The following is a 21,255-nucleotide window of genomic DNA, read 5'->3' as shown; positions in this document are numbered from 1 at the left end:
GTGTGGGCTCTGAGAGGTCATGGGAGCTGAGGCGTGTTCCACAGAGGAGAGGCAGGCAGTGGGGTGCTATCCAATCGTGAATGCCCTGAGCACTCCTGCAGCCAGCGGCCATGTGTGCAAGTACAGCCCCACACGCCACTGCTGGCATCACGAGATGGGGATGCAGCTCAACAGGCCTCCCTCCTACAAAGGCAGAAACGCCCTCTCTGGACATGAGTGCATTTTAAAACACATGTGCATGTTTATTTTACTGGTAGAATCATATATCTATTAGTTTGCAAGGGCTGCCATAACAAAGTACTACCAACTAGTTGGCTTAAAATAAATTTATGTTCTTGCAGTTCTGGAGGCTGGAAGTCCAACATTAAAGTGTCAGTAGGATTGGTTTCTTCTGAAGAGATTTCTTCTTGGCTTACAGATGATCATGTTCTCCCTGTGTCCTCACATGGTCCTTCCTCTGTGCACACACACCACCGGTGTCTCTGTGTGTGTCCAAATTTCCTTATATAACATCAGATTGGATTAGAGCTGACCCTAATGTTCTCATTTAACTTAATCACCCTTTTAAAGGCCCTATTTCCAAATACAGTCACATTCCACAGTACTGGGGATTAGGGCTTCAACATACGAATTTTGGCAGGGTGCAATATTTGTGCATTAAATACACTTAAAAACTATGAGTTTAGAGTTTATCAAAGAGTTATTAAAATTAAATTAGTTGGTTAATGTTTATATTTCAGATGTAAATTCTCTTAGAAGGAAAGTCCAATAACTTGGTGTTACTAAATGCTTAACTGGCTTGAGGTGGACATTGATAACTGCTATAGTGGACCTCTCAGAATTAGTAATGCTGCTGGGTCTCAAATATCACTTCAGGGACCTTCTCAATCAGACTGTGGCCTGATTGGAAACAGAGATTCCATCTTATTAGATGGACCGGGCATGGTGGATCATGCCTGTAATCCCAGCACTTTGGGAGGCCAAGGTGGGTGGATCACTTGAGGTCAGAAGTTTGAGACCAGCCTGGATAACCTAGTGAAACCCCGATCTCTACTAAAAATAGAAAACTTGGCTGGGCATGATGGTGGACACCTATAATCCCAGCTACTCAGAAGGCTGAGGTAGGAGAATCACTTAAACTCAGGAGGTAGAATTTGAAGTGAGCTGAGATCGTGTCACTGCACTCCAGCCTGGGTAACAGGGTGAGACTCCATCTCAAAAAAAAAAAAAAAAAAAAAAAAAAAGAAGAAGAAGTTATACCCCTAGCCTACTACCTAATAGGTACATTCATTTGATACAGTGGAATCCGCTACCCCAAAGCCCTGCCTCTTCTATACCTGTTTTTGGTTTCACTGAGCCTCATTCTCATCCCCAAGCCTATCTCTCACTCTCTTGTGTCTTAGCTTTTCTGTCATTCTTGCATGCCCTTTTCCTTTGAATACTAATTTATTCATCATATTCTGACTTACATGTTACAGTGTTTACTTCCTCCTCTCTCTCATAGTAGTCATATACATCTTGCTATTTAGCAAATAGCATGATGTATTTGATTTTATTTTTTAATTAAAAAAAATTTTTGAGACAGGGTATCATTCTGTCACCCAGGCTGGAGTGCAGTGGCACAATCATAGCTCACTACAGCCTCGACCTACTGGACTCAAGCAATCCTCCCAACTCGTCCTCTCCAGGTAGGTGGGACCATAGGTACTGGTCACCATACCTGGCTAATTTTTTTTTTTTTGAGAGATGGAGGTCTCACCATGTTGCCCAGGCTAGTCTCGAGCTCCTGGAATCAAGTGATCCTCCCGCCTTGGCCTCCCAAAGTGCTGGAATTACAGATGTAAGCCGCCACATCCAAAGCGTGATGTATTTTAATCTTTTTAAATTATTTTTAAAAATAGAGACAGAGTTTCACTGTGTTGCCCAGACTGGTCTTGAACTCCTGAACTCAAGTGATCTGCCTGTCTTGGCCTCCTAAAGTCTTAGGATTACAGTCATACACCATCACACCTGGCCCCAGCATGATTTATTTTAAAGGTAAGTTTTCCTGTCTCTCTCACTAGACTTTAAACTTCTTGAGGGCAAGAAAAAATATTCCATTACATAATAAGGACTTAGTAAGCGTCAGCTAAACGAGTCTGTCTGCAATTCTGCATAGTGGCTTGGGTGGTGGTCATACACATGGATGGGCACAGGAAGTGGATTTGCCTTAACCCTATGTTTTCCCATACCCAAGAACATCTACACGCTCTGCCTGACTCCAGCCCAAAAAGAGGACAGAGGTCACTTCCTGATGAGGCCCCAGGATGCTCAGATCTACCCTCAGAGAGTATCCAATCAAAAAAGAACTCTGGACAGTGATTACTCTATATCCTCCATCCACTTTCCTTCCTTCAGTACTCCGCTGTCTAACCCTGGCACTGCCAGCTTCTCAGTCCAGGCAGGCTGCAAGAATGGTCTGTCTGTGGAAAACGTATATGATGTTAGATCAGTGGAGAGAGGAGGGGCATATTTTGTTATGAATGTAACTGGAAAACAAAATTGGGAATAATTGTTTCTGGGATTTGATATTATGTGTGACTTATTTTATTCTGCAGAATAAGTTGTACTGTCTAAATTTTCTATGAAGAGAATGTTTGACTTGTATAATTGAAAATAAAGGCCAGGGCATGGGAGCTTGCGCCTGTAATCCCAGCACTCTGGGAGGCCAAGACGGGCAGATTACTTGAGGTCAGGAGTTCAAGACCAGCCCAATCAACATGATGAAACCCCACCTCTACCAAAAAACAAAAAAAATTAGCTGGGCGTAGTGGCATGCACCTGTAGTCCCATCTACTCGGGAGGCTGAGGCACAAGAATTGCTTGAACCTGGGAGGCAGAGGTTGCAGTGAGCTTAGTTTGCACAACTGCACTACAGCCTGGGTGACAGAGTGAGACCCTGTCTCAAAAAAAAAAAAAAAAAAAAAAAAAAAAAAAAAAAAAAAAAAAAATGGAAAGGAAAGGGAAGGGAGGGGAGAGGAGAGGAGGGAAGGGAACGGAAGAGAAGCGAAGCCAGGCACGGTGGATAACGCCTGTAATCTCAGCATTTTGGGAGTTTGAGGTGGGCAGATAACTTGAGTCCAGGAATTCAAGACCAGCCTGTGCAACATGGTGACACGCTGTCTCTACAAAATATACAAAAATTAGCTGGGTGTGGTGGTACGCATCTGTAGTCCTAGCTACTTGGGAGGCTGAGATGGGAGCCATGACTGTGCCACTGCACTCCAGTCTGGGTGACAGAGACCATGTCTCAAAGAAAAAAAAGAGAAATGTGGGGCCTTGATATTGTGAGATGACTGAAACAACCAGGAAAAACCTGAGCAGTTGGCTGGGGAAGACTCAGAAGGGAGTCAGTAGGTGCCATCCATATCTGCCCCTGGCTGTGGTTTAGCACTTCCTATTAGTGATTGTCCCCTCTACTTTAAATACTCATGAAGACAATTCTGGGAAATGTGGCCGGCTGGGTCTCCTCTCCTCTCCCCTCCCCTCCCCTCCTCTCCCCTCCCCTCCCCTCCTGTCCCTTCCCTTCTCCTCTCCTTTCAGATGAGGTCTCGCTCTGTCACCCAGGCTGGAGTGCAGTGGTACAATCATGGCTCACTGCAGCCTTGACCACCCACGCTAAAGCAATCCACCCACCTCAGCCTCCCAAGTAGCTGGGGCCACAGGTGCGTATCATCATGTCTGGTTAATTTTAAAAATTATTTGTAGAGGTCTCACTATGTTGCACAGACTGGTCTTGAACTCTCAGGCTCAAGCAATCCTCCTGCCTCGGTCTCCCAAAGTGCTGGGATTACAGGCGTGAGCCACCACATCTGGCCCTGGCTGGGTTTGAACAGTAGCAATTCACAAAATCTTCCAATTGACTGAGTCTCATATTGTCAACCAAGTTTCCAGACCCTGGGGACTCTCGGGGGACACCCAGACTTTCTGTTCATGCTTCCTCTGAGGAGAGGTGGGCAGATGTTTTTGGAAGGGGCAGTCAGAGTCAATCACCTCATATCTAAATTTGTGTAATGAGGAAGACTCATTATCTTGGGAGCTGTGGCAACTACAAAGGTGCATCACTCAGATCTTCCTTTAAGAACGAAGTTGCTGCTCAGTTGCAAGCTCTGCAGTTAGCCAATAGCCTCCATTTGTTACAGCGTCTTCAGGATCTGTCTCGGCTTTTGAGTTGAGGTCATGCTTTTCTTGGGCATCCTGCAGCCAATGACTAAACATGGTAGGGATACTAGGGTCTGGCTGTTTTTGCCTAATGTGGGGCTTTTCTAATGAGTAATCTTTGTTCCAGAGCTCTCCAGAGGGTCATCCAAGACATTCTCAGATCCATTTCATGGTCTGAGGCTCTTCCTACACAATCCTGCTTCTTCCCCTCTTTGATTTTTTATAGGAATAACTATCCCCAACAAACATCTTGCACTCCTAACTCCAGCTCAGTAGATCCTACTGAATTTTGTACCTGCATGCGTGTGTGTGTATGTGTGTGTGTGTGTGTGTGTGTTTGGTAAAAGACTCATGAATATGATTAACACCTAAGCCATCCACGGAGCACTGAAGGACCTACTGATTTAGCTAACATGTACAAAAGCCTACTCTTACAGGGCCATTGTTCCTATTCTCAACAAAGCCAAGTCTAATGAGGGAGACAGAGAAGAAAATAGATTAGCAAAATATATTATGGTATCTTAGTGTTGACATGCATGCTTCTAATTCTTTTTTTTTTTTTTTTTTTTTTTGAGACAGAGTTTCACTCTTGTTACCCAGGCTGGAGTGCAATGGCGCAATCTTGGCTCACCGCAACCTCCGCCTCCTGGGTTCAAGCAATTCTCCTGCCTCAGCCTCCTGAGTAGCTGGGATTACAGGCACGCGCCACCATGCCCAGCTATTTTTTTGTATTTTTAGTAGAGACGGGGTTTCACCATGTTGACCAGGATGGTCTCGATCTCTCGACCTCGTGATCCACCCGCCTCAGCCTCCCAAAGTGCTGAGATTACAGGCTTGAGCCACCGTGCCCGGCCAAGGCCACTTCTAATTCTTATAATTGCTATTATTATTATTGAGATGGAGTCTTACTCTGTTGCAGTGGGGTGATCTTGGCTCATCACAACCTCCACCTCTTGGGTTCAAGGGATTCTCCGGCCTCAGCCTCCCAAGTAGCTGGGACTACAGGCATGTGTCAACATGCCCCACTAATTTTTGTATTTTTAGTAGAGATGGGGTTTCACTATGTTGCCCAGGCTGGTCTCGAACTCCTGACCTCATGATCCACCCACCTCAGGCTCCCAAAGTGCTGGGATTACAGGCATGAGCGACCGTGCTTGGCCAGCACTTCTAATTCTTTAAGTAAATGGAAACCTCTATGGGTTCTCAGTGTTCTCAGCCTACTGTTTTCTTTAGCGGGTTGAACATTCCTCTGGCAATCTTTTTTATTATCTTGCTTTGCAAAGCATTTTGCTACTCACACAACAAAGTTACACTCAAATGCACATCAGTTGGGAAATTCTAACAAAATCTCATATGGAGATTTGAAATAATAAGTCCCTGAATAACAGAGTTGATTATATTGTCCTCAGTATTTCAGTTTCTGGTGCTTTTGTTGTTTTTGGCCCTGAAATGACTGATGATCAGCAGATCTGATAATGACAGTGATGACTGAAGTCCAGAAATAATAAGGCATAAGCCATAGTCATATTAAAGCCAATAATAATAATAATAAGCCTCTACCCATACATTAAAGCCTTAGTCCACTCATTGTACCTGTAACCTGAGAAGCCACAGCAAGCAACTGTTGAGAAGAGAACCGAGAACACAACAGAGGAGCCAATATTCTGTAGCATCACAGTCGGATTTTCTCAGTTCTAAGATACTCTAAAAGGATTTGTTGCCACCTTTCAGGAATTCACAGTAAGGTGGAAGTTGAGGCACATGTTAATTTTCTGAATCGCTTATAAAAGGGGCATAAATGGTATCTTCGACATAGAAGTACCCAAATCCACCAGGCTTTTGGCATCTTTTCCTTTGGTATATATTTTGTAATGGACCATCAATGACAATGAAAAAGGAAGGAAACAGTCATTTAGCACCTACCACGTGCCAGGTACTGTGTTCTGTGCTTTTATATTTACCATCTAATCTTTTGTGATTTTTATCTGCACTTCAGGGAAAAAAGGAACTAAAACGGATAGGTAACGTGCCCCAATTCTCTTTAACAGTGCATAGGACAGAAAATAAAATGCAAGTGTATTTGACTTGCAACTTTTTTTTTTTTTGACATAAAAACAAACTTTATTGAGACCCTCATCACTAGTTCTCTTTCTCCTGCACAGTCTTGGTTCCCTCGAGACGTCCAGTCCCACCGGCAGCTATGAGACCCACTTTGCGGCCAGCTGGGGCATCTCTGTGGATGGTGAAGGGCGTACCAATGTGATGATGGTTGCCACCTTCAAATGGATGCTCCACAGGGTTCGTGGCCACACCCCGTACTTGTGGCCAGCAGTTCCTCTTTGTCTTATATTTGTAGTAGGCCCGGCCACACTTCAAGATGGGTTTGTCAGTTCGGCCACCTCCAGCCACCACACCAACCACAGCTCTGTTGGCAGAGGAGATAACCTTCTTGGAGCCAGAGGACAGCTTCTTGGTCTCAGGGTTGTGGGAGAAAACGGTGGCATAGTTCCTTGATGCCTGGGCCAGCTTCCCACGGTCTCCAGGCTTCTCCTCCAGGCAGCACACAATCGTACCCTCAGGCATGGTGCCCATAGGGAGTGCATTGCCAGTGTGGAGCGGGGCCTTCTTGCCGCAATACACAAACTGGCCCGTGTGAATGCTCTCGGCGGCAATGAACAGCTCCGCCCGCTTCTTAAACCGGTAGGGATTCCGGAAGACCGCCTTGGCGAGGGGCGCGCCGCGGCCCAGGTCGTGGAAGAAGTCCTTCACGATGCGCTTGATGTAGCCGTGCGGCTCGGCGAAATCCACGGCGCGCAGGCACGTGGCGCCCTTACCGTGCTTCACGTGCCCGCAGAACACAGACCCGGCGCCCTTCCTCTGTCCACGGATCACACGGCCCTTGGCGACGAGTCCTGCTCACGAGCGTGGCTGAAAGAGGAAAGAACCGACTTGCAACATTTTGAATTACCCACACAAATAGATGCTTTTAGAAAATTCGACAGTACTTTGAAAAAAAAAAAAAAACTACACCAAAATAATCAAATCTTAAATTCTTGGTTGCTATAAGGCATTACCTTCTGAATTGTTTATGTTGTGGAAATCCTACCTTTAAGATTTGGGATGTCTTTTTCTAACACAGAAAGAGTGTTGTGATTTGGCAAGTACCATCTGCTTCCACCACAGTGAGTCCTAGATTCCATATCACAATTGATCATCGAGGGGCAGACTGTTTTCTGATAGAAACAGCTTTGTCATTGGTGGTTGTATTCCTGAGCTACATTCTCAGCACCAAATAAATCAAAGGAAGAAGCAGTGATAAAAACAAACATATGCCTTAATAATTTTGAATAGCCAAATTGTGCCTCACAGCCTATAAAATGAACCCAATTTTTCAAGAGCTGGTCCCCAGTGTACTCTTATAAATGCTACATATAGCATATACAACATACAAGTGTAGAGTCTCATAAAATGAACCCAAAATTAACATTCTAGCCATAATATATATATTAAACATTTAAATTATAATTTTGCTTGCATTTTATAATTTTAGAAGAATTTTAAAAGATAAATTAGCCCTAATACTCTAAACTGACTACTAAGTTATCAAGTAGGTTGATCAGGGAAATGCTATAAATGTAATGTATCTGAATATCCTCAAGCTTTTGGAAATAATTTGACAGGAGGCTCGCAGTGGAGGGGAGATAAATATGTGTCAACTTGAATGTCAGTAATTATCACTGCAACAAATACCGATTGAGTGTTATGCATGGTGTTACTCTATCTGCATTATTTTATTTAATCCTCACAAGAAAATTTATGAATAAGGCATTGTTTTTACAATTACTTTAAGATGAAGAAACTGACAAGAGTTAAATAACTGTCTAAGGATGCACACAGGTAGGAGATTAAAAAGCAAAGATAAAGGCCAAGCTATTGACTGTAGAGTCTTTTCTTCCCCAAATAATAATGACTCACTTTCCTTTTTTTTTTTTTTTTTTTTCCAGAAACCAAGTCTCCCTATGTTGTCCAGGCTGGTCTTGGATCCTGAGCTCAAGCGATCTTCCCACCTCGACCTCCCAAAGTGCTGGAATTACAGTCATGAGCCACGATGCCCAACATGACTCACTTTCTTGCGCACTTCTCTGTGGTAGGTACTACTGTGAGTTCATTACATGCTTAGTCATCTAATCCTTACAAGTCTTGTGAGGTGGATACTATCATTATCCTCATTTTACAGTTGAAGAAAGAAAGCATAGGTAAGTTCACATGTAATTAGCAGAGCAATCATTCCTAAAGAGTACTAATTGCTGATCAAAAGCAACCAGAGAGGTCTCCAATGGCACGCCACAGTGGTCTGTCTCTGCTATAAGCTTTTCATTCAAAATTTACTTGGCTAAAGACTATGATCTACTGCTCAAACATGAGAAAGCATGAATTTTTGGGGGATAACTAATATGCTGAATGGCAGAATCAGGGTCCAAAAATATCCCAGTGGTCTAGATGTAATTGTGAGAGAACTAAATAAAGTCCTAAACAGGTCCAAAAGCCAGTTGCACAGATAGATCAATTGGAGGCTAAAGTGATATATGCAAAAGAATTGTAAAGGGTTTAATTGATGGATAGTGTGGCTCAAGTAATGGATGACAACTGAGTATAATCACTAGATGCCCACCCCACCCCTGCACAGACACGCACGCGCGCACGCACACACACACGGGCACACATAGCTTTTGAATATTAAAAATTAGAATGTCTTCTGAGAGTAAAATGAAAAAATAAGTAATAGATTAGAGCAAAGACAAAATTACTGCAGACAGAAAGCTTATGTGAAAGAGTATAGCTATCTGTAGGACAGTTGGTCAATAACTAAAGCGAAGACACACACAAGTCACAAAGGCAAAGGGGAAAAGGATTCTTTTCAGTGCATGAACACATGGTTCTTGTGACATGTTTATCTTTGTATTAGAGATGAACGTAGCACACTACCATAGTAGAAGATCAACATTACTGTTGGTGGCACATTCCAATCTTTAGGAGAAATTTAAAGACACTTGGCTCTATCCTTAGAAGAGAAGCACTTGGATATTTTTGAGCTATGGTCTTGGGTACTGCAGGGAGTGAGAGTGTTAACTGAGGTGCAGTGAGCAAAGACTTTAAAAGCTGCTGTGATTCTCAAGCAACACTGTATGTTTTCATCTTGTATGTAAGAAATTGCAAAGAATCTACAAAAACGTACCATAACTATTAAGTATGTTTAATGTGCATCAAAATAATAAGATACTTAGAAACAAATTAGACAAGAGAAGGGCAAACTTGTACAAATTCTGCTAAGATAAATTTAAAAGGACTTCTATAAAATGGGAGAGATATGACGTCCATGGGTTGGAAGAGTCAATACTGTTAAGATGACAATTTCCCAGTATTGACATATAAATTCAGTGTAGGCTGGATGCGGTGGCTCAGGCCCGTAATCCCAATATTTTGGGAGGCCAAGGCTGGAGATTGCTTGAGGCCAGCTTGGGCAACATGGTGAGATCCCATCTCTACCAATAAATAAATAAATAAATAAATAAAATAGCTGGGTATAGTTCCATGTACCTATAGTCCTAGCTACTCCAGCGGCTGAGGTGGGAGAATCCCTTGAGCCCAGGAGTTTGAAGTAGCAGTGAGATATTATATGATTAGGCTGCTGCACTCCAGCCTGGGTAACAGAGCAAGACTCGAAAGAAAGAGAGAAAGAAAAAGAAAGAAAGAGAGAGAGAGAGAAAGAGGAAGAAAGGAAGGAAGGAAAGAAAGAAAGAAAGAGAAAAAGAAAGAGAAAGGAAAGAAGGAAGGAAGGAAAGAAAGAGAAAGAAAGAAAAGAAAGAAAGAAAACTAAACAAAATAAATTCAATGTAATAATCTGTCAAAATTCCAGTAGGCTATTTTTGTAGTTTTTGAGTAAGAGTCTTGCTCTGTGCAGTGGTGTGATCATGACTCACTACAGCCTCAAATTCCTGGGCTCAAGCAATCCTCCTGCCTCAGCCCCCCAACTACCTGAGACTACCATTGTGCACCACCATGCCTGGCTAATTTGAAAAAATTTGTTTGTTTTAGAGAAGGGAGTCTCACTATATTGCCCAGGCTGATCTCAAACTCCTGGGCTCAAGCAAGCCTTCCACCTCAGCCCCCAACTACCCCAGACTATAGGTGTGCACCACCATGACTGGCTAATTTAAAAAAATATTTTTTGAGAAGGGGTCTTACTATGTTGCCCAGGCTGGTCTTAAACTACCAGGCTCAAGCAATCCTCCCACCTCAGTGCCCCCAAGTAGCTGAGACTATAGGTGTGCACCACCATGCTTGGCTAATTTAAAAAAAAATTTTTTTTTAAGAAAAGAGGTCTCACTGTATTGCCCAGGCTGGTCTCAAACTATGGGGCTCACGAAATCCTCCTTCTTTGGCCCCCTAAAAGTGTTCAGATTTTAGGCATCGGCCACCATGTCCAGCCTTTTTTTTTTTTTAATTGACAAGCTATTCCTAAAATTTATATGGAAATGGCTGCCTGAGGATTGATCACGATCATGAATGACACAGTAACTATCTGAACCAGGAAGTTTATGACCAGCCAACTCCTTGAGATAACAAATGGTCATTAATGTTCTTCACCCTGGGAAGTTATCAGTACCCTTCACAGAAGTTTGGGAAAAACTAGCCAAAATGTACAAGACCACACTGGTGTCAGTTACTTAGGAGGCTGAGGCATGGGAATCGCTTGAACCTGGGAGGCAGAAGTTGCAGTGAGCCAAGATCACAGAACTGCACTCCAGCCTGGGTAACAGAATGAGACTCTGTCTCAAAATAAAAAAGATGCTGACATCATAAGTCATCAGAAAAATGCAAATTAAAACCAAATGACACTTTGGTAGGCTGAGGTGGGTGGATCATGAGGTCAGGGGTTTGAGACCAGCCTGGCCAAGATGGTGAAGACTCATCTCTACTAAAAATACAAAAATTAGCCAGGCGCAATGGCGGGCACCTGTAATCCCAGCTACTCAAGAGGCTGAGGCAGGAGAACCGCTTGAATCCAGGAGGCAGAGGTTGCAGTGAGCCAAGATCATGGCACTGTGTCTGAAAAAAAAAAAAAAAAAAAAAAAGAGATACCACTACACAGTTACTAGAATGGCTAAAACAAAAAAAAAATTGACGAAGTGAACTAGTGTTGACCTGCATATGGAAAAACTCATATATTGCTGGCAGGAATGTATTTGGATTCGGAACTCATTTTGGTGGTGGCAAGACATGATTTGTGGCTTTGACATGATTTATGGTTCCTTGGATTATGCAAAGAAAAATGAAGCCAAACATAGACTTACAAGACGTGGCCTGGATGAGAAGGAAAAGATCTCAAGAAAGCAGCAAAGGGAACACCAGAACAGGCTGGGCATGGTGGCTCATGCCTGTAATCCTAGCACTTTGGGAGGCCAAGGCAGGTGGATCACGAGGTCAGGATTTTGAGACCAGCCTGACCAACATGGTGAAACCCTGTCTCGTCTCTACTAAAAATACAAAAATTAGCCAGGTGTGGTGGTGTGCACCTGTATTCCAGCTACTCAGGAGGCTGAGGCATGAGAATTGCTTGAACCAGAGGTGGAGGTTGCAATGAGCCAAAATCACGCCACTGCACTCCAGCCTGGGCAACAGAGCAAGACTTCATCTCAAAAAAATAAAAAAAGAAAGAACACCAGAACAGAACGAAGAAAGTCAGGGGGACAGCAAAGGACAATGATGTTGCTGGCGAAAAGTCAAAGGAGAAAAGATGCTGCAATGACATTATCTGCAGCCACTGTGTGGCCTTTTCATGAGAAGTTTAATAAGCTAATAACTTTCATGTGGCAAAAAAAGTTTATATGAAAGTGCAAAGAATCCAGAAAAGTAAAGAAATTTTGAAAAAGAAAAAGTTGAAGAATTTACCTGATTCTAAAACTTACTACAATGCTATGGTAATCAAAGAAGTGTTATAAAGACACAACAATAGACATTTAGATAACTGGAAGAATAGAAAGTCCAGTAGCAGACCTTCACATTTTGTGTTTTTGTTGTTGTTGTTGTTGATGATGATGATGATGATGTTTTCGAGATGGAGTCTCACTCTGTGGCCCAGGCTGGAGTGCAGTGGCACAATCTTGGCTCACTGCAACCTCTACCTGTCATTTTCAAGCAGTACTCCTACCTCAGCCTCCTAAATAGCTGGGATTGCAGATGTGTGCCACCATGCCTGGCTAATTTTTGTATATTTTTTTTTTTTAGTAGAGATGGGGTTTCTCCATGTTGGCCATACTGGTCTTGAACTCCGGACCTCAGGTGATCTGCCCACCGTGTCCTCCCAAAGTGCTAGGATTATAGGCACAATCCACTGTGTGACCCACACTTTGGTTCAGTTGATTTTCAGGAAACATGCCAAGTAATTCAATGGGGAAAGAATAGTCTTTTGAACAGAAGGTGCTGGAATGGCTGAATAACCATATGCCAAGAGATGAAATTTGATCTTTACTTCACACTATATAAAACAACTTGAATAAAACAGGACAAAATCTTTGCAAACTTGGATTAGGCAGATTTCTTTCACATGACAGAAAAAGCATGAGCAATCAAAGAGTTGACAAGTTGAAACTTTATAAAAATTAAAACTTTTGCTCTTCAAAAGACACCACTGAGAAATGAAAATATTTGCAAAACATACATCTGATAAAGGACATGCATCCATAATATATTAAAAACTTCTAAAATTTGGCAATAAGAAAATAAACAACCCAGTAAGAAATGAGCAAAATAGACCACGCACAGTTGCTTAGGCCTGTAATTCCAGCACTTTGGGAGGCCGGGGCCGGTAGACTGCTTAAGCCCAGGAGTTCAAGACCAGCCTGGGTGACGGGGTGGAACAAAATAATACAAACCAATACAAATATTAGCCAAGTATTGTGGCATGCACCTGTGGTCCTAGCTACTTGGGGGAATGAGGCAGGAGGATCACTCGCACCTGGGAGGTTGAGGCTGCATTGAGCCATGATTGTGCCACTGCACTCCAGCCTGGGTGACAAAGCGAGACCCTGTATCAAAAAAAAAAAAAAAAAATAAATGCACAAAATATTTAAGTAATCATTTCTTTCCAAAGAAGATATGTAAATAGTAAATAAGCACAAGAAAAGATGCTGAACATCATAAGTTATCAGAAGAATGCAAATTAAAACCAAAATGAGATACGACTACACACCTACTAGAATGGCTAAAACAAAAAAGACTGACCAAGTGTTGGCCAGAATATGGAGAAACTTATATATTGCTGGTAGGAACGTAAAATGGTGCAGCCACTTAAACTTATTCAACTTAGCAGTTCAACTCTGAGGTATCTACCCAGGAGAAATAAAAAGTGTATGTCCACAGAAAGATGTGTATACAAATATTCATGGCAGTATATTCACAATGGCCCCATAACTGGAAACAATGTCCATCAACTGGCAACTAAATAATCAAAATGTTGTGTATCTATAGGGTAGAATATTGTTCACAATAAAAGCATGATAAGAAATTGAAGAACTCAGACACAAAGAACTACATATTGTGTGAATCTGTTTATATGAAAATTCCAGAAAAGGCAAAACTGTAGAGAAAGAAAGATCAGTGTTTGCCGAGGGCTGCGAGTAGGAGCAGAGATGGGTTGCAAACAGGCAAGAGGGGACTTTTTGTGGTGATGAAAGTGTTCTAGGCTGGATGTGGTGGCTCACTCCTGTAATCCCCGCACTTTGGGAGTCAGAGGCGGGTGAATCGCTTGAGCCCACGAGTTCAAGACCACCCTGGGCAACATGGCAAAACCCTGTCACTACATAAAATACAAAAATTACCTGGGCATGGTAGTGCATACCTGTAGTGTCAGCTACTCAGGAGGCTAAGGCAGGAAAATCACTTGAGCCCAGAAGGTGGAGGTTGCAGTGAGCAGAGATTGCACCACTGCACTCCAGCCTGGGAGATAAAGTGAGACCCTGTCTTAAAAAAAAAAAAAAAAAAATTATAAACAAAATGGAAAGCACTTATGCCTTCATGGCACCTCCTTCCTCTTTGGCCGACCTCTGAAACATCTGGTGCCTGAGTAACTCTGGGGTAAATTTCTCCTTGAGCTTTCCTCCCCACAGCCTTGGAAGGCCCTGTGGGAGATCTGGAGTGGATTGATTAGCAAGTAGCTCTAACCCTGGGGGAGCATCTTCTTTCTGTTAGTGGTGGTTAGAAAGAGAAAACTGACAAACAGGAGCACATGTGGAAGACCACGTGCAGGATGGAAAAGGCCTTAAAATCATGCCCTAGTCATTCATCACTCTTCCATCAAATACTTGTTGTATTCACTCTGCCTAATAAGTCAAATAAGTGCTGTGACTATAAAACAATGAATATTACTGACAAGGTGCTTGCTCTCATGAAGCTTCTATTCTAATAGTATAAAGCAGAGCATAGAGCATACATAGCTGGGTGGATGGATAAAAGAAAGTAATAAGAAAACAACTGAAGTTCTCTGTAGTTAAAAGAGTGAGATCATAGAATGACTGAACCACAAGAGGGAGCCAGTCATGCAAAGAGCAGAAGGAGGCATCATTTCTGTTTTAACCTCCCCAGCCATTTGAAGCCCTCAAGTCCATCTTTAAGCAGCTTCAATTTCAGAGTCTGTCTGTGTCATCACTCTCTGAACTCCCTGACCACCTTAATTCTGTCATGCTGGTGGGCAAAGCTGCAACTCTAGTTAAATTCAACTTTCTACCCATACCGTTTCCGTACCCATGAGCTGGTCATAGATGGAAAACAGGCAGACAGATAGACAAACACACCCTCCCCACCTCCCCCGACACACATGCACCATGCTGTTTGGTCTTACTTTAAATGTGTCACTAGGAATTTAAGTAGGCCCTTTCTATTTCCTAACTAATGTCTTGTATTTCCCGGGTCCTTTGACTCTCCTACTCTATTAATGGACATTTTCATCTCTGTTCTTCTCGCCCATCCTCACCCTTAGCTGCTGACTCTGCTTCTTTCCTCATTGAGACAACTGAAGAATCAAAGAGGACTTCCATTCGCTCTTACCCTGCCCACCTATCCATGCAGGGGTGCTGCTTTAGGCCCTGCCTTTCTCCCCATCAGTAAAGAAGCACTCTTGGTGCAGCTGTGCAAAAGCCTCCATTTATGCATCAGATCTCACCCCTCTCACAGAATCAAGAACACTAGACCAGCAAATCCTCCCTCTCTACCATATATCATCAGTTTTTCCTCTACTGGATCATTTCTAACAGTATACAACCATGCTGTTGTGTCAACCATTTAAAAAACAAAAATCTTGGCCAGGCGTGGTGGCTCACACCTGTAATCCCAGCACTTCGGGAGGCCAAGGCAGGCAGATTACCTGAGGTCAGGAGTTTGAAACCAGTCTGGCCAACATAGTGAAACCCCATCTCTACTAAAAATACAAAAATTAGCCAGGCGTGGTGGCAGGCACCTGTAATCCCAGCTACTCAGGAAGCTGAGGCAGGAAAATCGGAGGTCGCAGTGAGCCAAGATCACGCCATTGCACTCCAGCCTAGGGGACAAGAGTGAGACTTAGTCTCAAAAAACAAAAACAAAATAAAAATCAACTCTTGACTGCACTTCACTTCCCTTATTGGTTACCATCTTGTTTCTCCATAACCCTTGTAGCCAGTTGTCTATACTAGCTGCCTGCGGTTCCTCTTCTCCTATTATCCTCTCTAATCCAGCTTTTGTGCACCACTGAGGTGAAACTGATCTTTCCAAGATCAGCAAAATAAACAAAACTAAAACTCTATCAGAATGAAAAAAAAAAAAAAAAAAAGAATTAGGCAGCTGTAAGTTAGGGAAGACGTGTCAGGGGAAGGAGATAGACAGAAGAGGACTAGATTGACTACCTGTATCATAAGAATTCCTTACAGGTTTTGTATTCTTTGCATTCCGCGCGCGCATACACACACACACACACACACACAAACTTTTTTTTTCCCTAATTTTCTTTGGAATCTAGTGTTTCCCAGATTCTCAAAGCAGGCTATGAGAGTGAAATCTGAATATTAGACTAATGTGCTCACCATTAGGGAAAAGGAGAGTAAAACAAAATCACAGCAGTGAGGGAGCTTTCATTTTATGTTTTCTTATCTCTGAAATTGACGTGAAACCTCAGAAACCTAAAAGTCTCTTTAATCCAACCTGGAATAATTTAAGGAATCTGAGAAAGAGTTGCCCCCAAATAATGTCCTTCTATTCTAACATAAATGTACTTGTGGTAATTTTGCAGCTATCCCTTTTTAAAAATGGCCCTCCCAGGAATTACATGTATTAACCTCAGGTAGCTTTGAAGGTCTGGCTACAGTACTGTGCTTGCTGATCTTATCAGTGGGAACAACTGTGACTTACTTACCTCATTGTGGTGGTCTCATACCTTTAGTGGGCAGGGTGATTTATGGACTCAGCACCAAATGAGGTAAACATTTAACAATTACATTTAACAACTGTCCCCATCAGTTGGTTAATATAGGGAATCTCATTAGATAGTGCGTATCAGCAACTGGCAAAATGCAAGTCGCAATCCATTAGTGATTTACAAAATTAATTTGATGAGCTGAACAATTTTTAAAAAACGAAATAAAATAGAAAATATCAGCACATTATGCTTACTTAGGATAAGACATAGTTCGTGAGACTTTGGTTTCAGTTGTTAAGAGTAAGTTCTGATTCGTAAAATCAAATTTTTATTTTTATTTTTAGATGGAGTCTCTCGCTCAGCTGCCCAGGCTGTGGTGTGATCTTGGCTCACTGCAGCTACCATCTTCCAGGTTCAAGCGATTCTCCCATCTCCATCCATAATGCAATAACCAGTGTGGCAGAATGTACTAATCAAAATTCGAGAACATTTGGAAATTTTCCACATCATTTTCAGCATCATATATCACTGGGCATGAGAAGAAACAAGAGGAATCTGGTGTACTTTAGAGTGAGGCTTTCATGTGCAATACTAGTAAGAGCTTAAACTTTGTAAGTTAAACTATCATAGTAGAGTTTACACTTTACAAACTACTTCACATGCTTGATCTCATTTGAGTTTCTTGTCCATCTTTTGTAGCAAGCAAGACAAAAAGGTAGCAGCATCTGTGGCAGGTTTCAATGATCCATCCAGTTTAGATCAGAAGCCCAGCCAGCAGCTGCGAGAAAAGCTCTTACCCACAGTCCCAGAGAGAGACCTGGCAAGGGTGAAAAACCATATGTGGGCTCCAGCCAAGTAAACTGGGGTTCAGGGCAGAACTCCAGTTCCAGGAGGGAGAATGGAAAGGGTGAACAGGAACTGGGGCAGAAGCCCAGATAGTAAACAAAGCACACAGGTGGCGAGGCCCATCCTCAGGCATACTGCATTCCAAGCTCACACCCGCAGAGTTCCAGAACTCCATGCCTGGCTTTGAAGTAGCAGCAAAGAATATCATGTGGATAAGGGACATGGTGTAGAGGTTATCAGGCACCTGCAGAGGGAAGAAGAGACTAGCAGGGAATGGAAAGTTAATCAATCAGCCTGGCATGAGTAGGGTTGCCAGATAAAATACAGGATGCCTACCGAAATTTGGATTTCAGATAAACAATGGAAATACTTTAGTATAAGAAAGTATCATGCAATATTTGGGACATGTTTATGCCAAAAAGTTATTGTTTATCTGAAATGTATATTTAACTAGGCATCTCATATTTTTACTCACTAATTGTGGCAACTCTTCCTGTGGGTGTGATGAAGAATGAGGCTGGAAGGCTTGGCAGAGCAAGATCACAAAGGGCCTGTGTGCCATGCTCAGCAGATAATGGGGAGCTAGGACAGTTTTTAAAGCCGCGGAGTAGGATAACAGGGTTTGCATTTTAGAATCATTGTAGTAGTCCTGTGGAAAACAAAACAGAGGTCAGAAGGGCAGGAACTGAGAGATCAGAAAGCTATTTCAATAGTTCAGATTTGAGGGAAACTGAAAATAACTTAACCCACTTCACAGTCCTGCCTAAAACCAGGAAGGCTCCCAGGTCCACTTGGGTTGTAAAGACCAAACTATTCTTTCAAGAGCTATTCTTTGGTGTTTTTTTGTTTGTTTGTTTGTTTGTTTGTTTTGAGATGGAGTCTCACTTTGTCACCAGGCTGGAGTGCAGTGGCAAGATCTCAGTTCACTGCAACTTCTACCTCTCAGGTTCAAGCGATTCTCCTGTCTCAGCCTCCCGAGTAGCTGGGACCAGAGGCGCGTGCCACCACGCTCAGCTAATTTTTGTTTGTTTGTTTTTTAGTAGATACAGGGTTTCACCATGTTGGCCAGGATTGTCTCTATCTCCTGACCTCGTGATCCACCCGTCTTGGCCTCCCAAAGTGCTGGGATTACAGGCGTGAGCCACTGCGCCCGGCCCATCATCTTTGTTTCTTTAACACCTGACCCAGGGCTGGGAATAGGTTTCTCAGAAAATAGTTCTTGATTAAAGTGGCCTAATTAATTAACAACCAGAAGTGCTTCCTATTAACTACATTTCTCCAACATTACTTCAAAGGTACAACCTGGCATATTTTTCACATGAATGCAGAATAACCTTGCCTCTTATAATGGACCAGAAAATTGTTTTTTAAAGCTGAAGAATTATACTGATTAGATGAAATTTTAAAGACGATATTCCTCATTTATGTGAAAATGTGAATTTTTTTTTCTTGAATTTTCCTGCTTCCACAAGCTTTATCATATGTGGAAATTAGTAAATCTCAGAAAAAAAATCTTAAATACATCTCAGGTAGAGAAACATAAACTGGTACAAAGTGGTCTTCTCCTTCAGTTACCAGTAGCAGTATATAGTTCCTTGTATCTGTGTCTCTTCCAAAGCTGAAGTGTGAACTTTTTGAGGGCAGGAACTAACCTAATTTATCTTCCTAGTTGCAGAACTTTCATTAATAGTTGGTTAACTGAATTTCCAAGATCAGGCAGCCAAAAGGGAAAAAATAATTCTGGGAAGCGTATGAAGTAAATAAAAATGCAATTTAAAAATATTATAATGGCCCTTTATTGAAAATTATGTTCCAAGTATCATGCTAGATGCTTTACATATGTTTTAATCCATTTTGATTATACTTCAATTCTAAAAACTCTTCTTTGAACTGTTACAATGCTCATGTTATGGGTAAAGAAACTAAGAAACGACCAGGTGCAGTGGCTCACAACTGTAATCCCAGCACTTTGGGAGGCTACGGCAGGTGGATCATGAGGTCAGGAGTTCAAGACCAGTCTGGACAAGATGATGAAACCCTGTCTCTACTAAAAATACAAAAATTAGCCGGGTGTGGTGGCGGGTGCCTGTAATCCCAGCTAGTCAGATGGCTGAGGCAGGAGAATTGCTTGAACCCAGGAGGCAGAGGTTGCAGTGAGCCGAGATCGTGCTACTGTACTACAGTCTGGGCAACAAGAGTGAGATTCCATCTCAGGAAAAAAAAAAAAGAAAAAAAGAAAGAAAGAAACATAGAATCACAAATAAGTAACTTGCCCAGACTGACATACTTAACAAATAGGCAGAGCAGAGATTAGTATCAGACTCCAAAGTCAATGCTCTCACTATGACTCCAGGAATTTTCATTTTAAAGTATGTATTGGAAAGAGGAAGATTGGTGAGGTGCTTATAAGAACTTCCTTTAATCAGCCACTACATGATATCTCAGAAAACTAAAGTTTGATTTTTTAAAAATATGTGAGTACACATGTGTAAGACAAGAGATATGAAGGTATTTCTTACGTGTTTTCAGCCATGTTCTTTTTTTCTGTTCAGTTTTATAATTAAAAGGACAAATGACTTTACATATACAATTAGCCTGCATCTCCACCTTGACTGCAAACTGATGTTACACTTAAATTATAATCACGCTGTTGTTATCAGGGATTAAACATATGGGTTGTAGATGTTATAATCAGTCATACCAACTTCATTTACCCCATCCAGAGGGATACATGCAGATCATGTTCAGATATGCAATGGATCCTTAACAGTCCACATGTATAAGAACTTATCTGTGACAATCCAGATCCTCTGAGCTGTAAATATAATTGTATACAGGAGTTGTTCTCTGGTTTTGTTTGTTTTTTGGTAAATGTGTACTTTTTGCCTGATGCTAACATCTTTTCAACAGCCCTCTTTTGCCTGCTCAACCGCCAGCCCCCCAGTTCACTGATCCCAGGAAGAATCAGAGTCTTGTCTGCCCATGATGATTTTCTTCCAGTCTGTGTCAGGTTAAATCATAGCTTAAACTTTACCAAACTTTTGGAGTCTATAAAAGAGAAAGCAAGTCATAAAGTACAAGTGTTGGCATAACTAATTTATTTATATGAGAGAATTTAAAGAAGAGGAACCAAATATCGTAAAATGATAGGGGGAAAGCAGTTGATTTTAAAAATTGAGAAAAAGAGCCGTGCGCGGTGGCTCACGCCTGTAATCCCAGCACTTTGGGAGGCCAAGGTGGGGCGGATCACCTGAGGTCGGAAGTTCAAGACCAGCCTGACCAACATGGAGAAACTCCGCCTCTACTAAAAATACAAAATTAGCTGGGCGTGGTGGCATGCACCTATAATCCCAGCGACTCGGAAGGCTGAGACAGGAGAATCGCTTGAACCTAGGAGGTGAACGTTGCCGAGATCACTGCCATTGTACTCCAACCTGGGCAACAAGAGTGAAATTCCATCTCAAAGGAAAAAAAAATTAGAAAAGTGAAACATGTTTTGCCTGGCTTTGTAAATAAAGAAGCCTGCCAAAAGTGGTCTACAAAGGTGTAAGACTCAAAAAGCATCTTCCGTGTTCTAGCTTCACCAGAAACATGCAAGGAATTTCCTAGGATGGAATTATGGAAAAGATCCTCTTCAGGCCTTCATTTGCTCATTCATTGCTTGGCATGGTGCTAAACATGGGAGATAGAAAATAAGTATCGCATGGGTCTGGCCCTCAGAGCTTACCCTCAGAGGGACATGCGGCAACTGTGCTGTACCC

The 21,255-nt window shown here is 42.3% G+C and overlaps 1 protein-coding gene across 1 annotated transcript; it reads right to left on the bottom strand.

The window, feature by feature from the left end:
* Positions 1–6,299: 6,299 nt before the first annotated feature.
* Positions 6,300–7,415, bottom strand: LOC101027492 (large ribosomal subunit protein uL2-like). The gene is made up of 2 exons (XM_039473975.2): positions 7,307–7,415; positions 6,300–7,112 (listed from the first exon to the last, which is right to left on the bottom strand). Exons 1-2 carry the CDS (start codon positions 7,413–7,415, stop codon positions 6,340–6,342), a joined length of 882 nt encoding a protein of 293 aa, XP_039329909.2. The 3' UTR covers positions 6,300–6,339.
* Positions 7,416–21,255: the final 13,840 nt, after the last annotated feature.

Source organism: Saimiri boliviensis, chromosome 11 (assembly GCF_048565385.1).
Source record: "Saimiri boliviensis isolate mSaiBol1 chromosome 11, mSaiBol1.pri, whole genome shotgun sequence".
Lineage (NCBI taxonomy): Eukaryota > Metazoa > Chordata > Mammalia > Primates > Cebidae > Saimiri > Saimiri boliviensis.
This window is presented reverse-complemented; position numbering and strand designations above follow the sequence as displayed.

Bases quoted from the DNA above. Each gene is read 5' to 3' on its own strand.
- LOC101027492 (XM_039473975.2), bottom strand. From the start codon at position 7,415: ATGATCAATTGTGATATGGAATCTAGGACTCACTGTGGTGGAAGCAGA. The intron at 7,113-7,306 runs GTAGGATTTCCA...GCTCGTGAGCAG, and splicing joins AGACATCCCAAATCTTAAAG to GACTCGTCGCCAAGGGCCGT.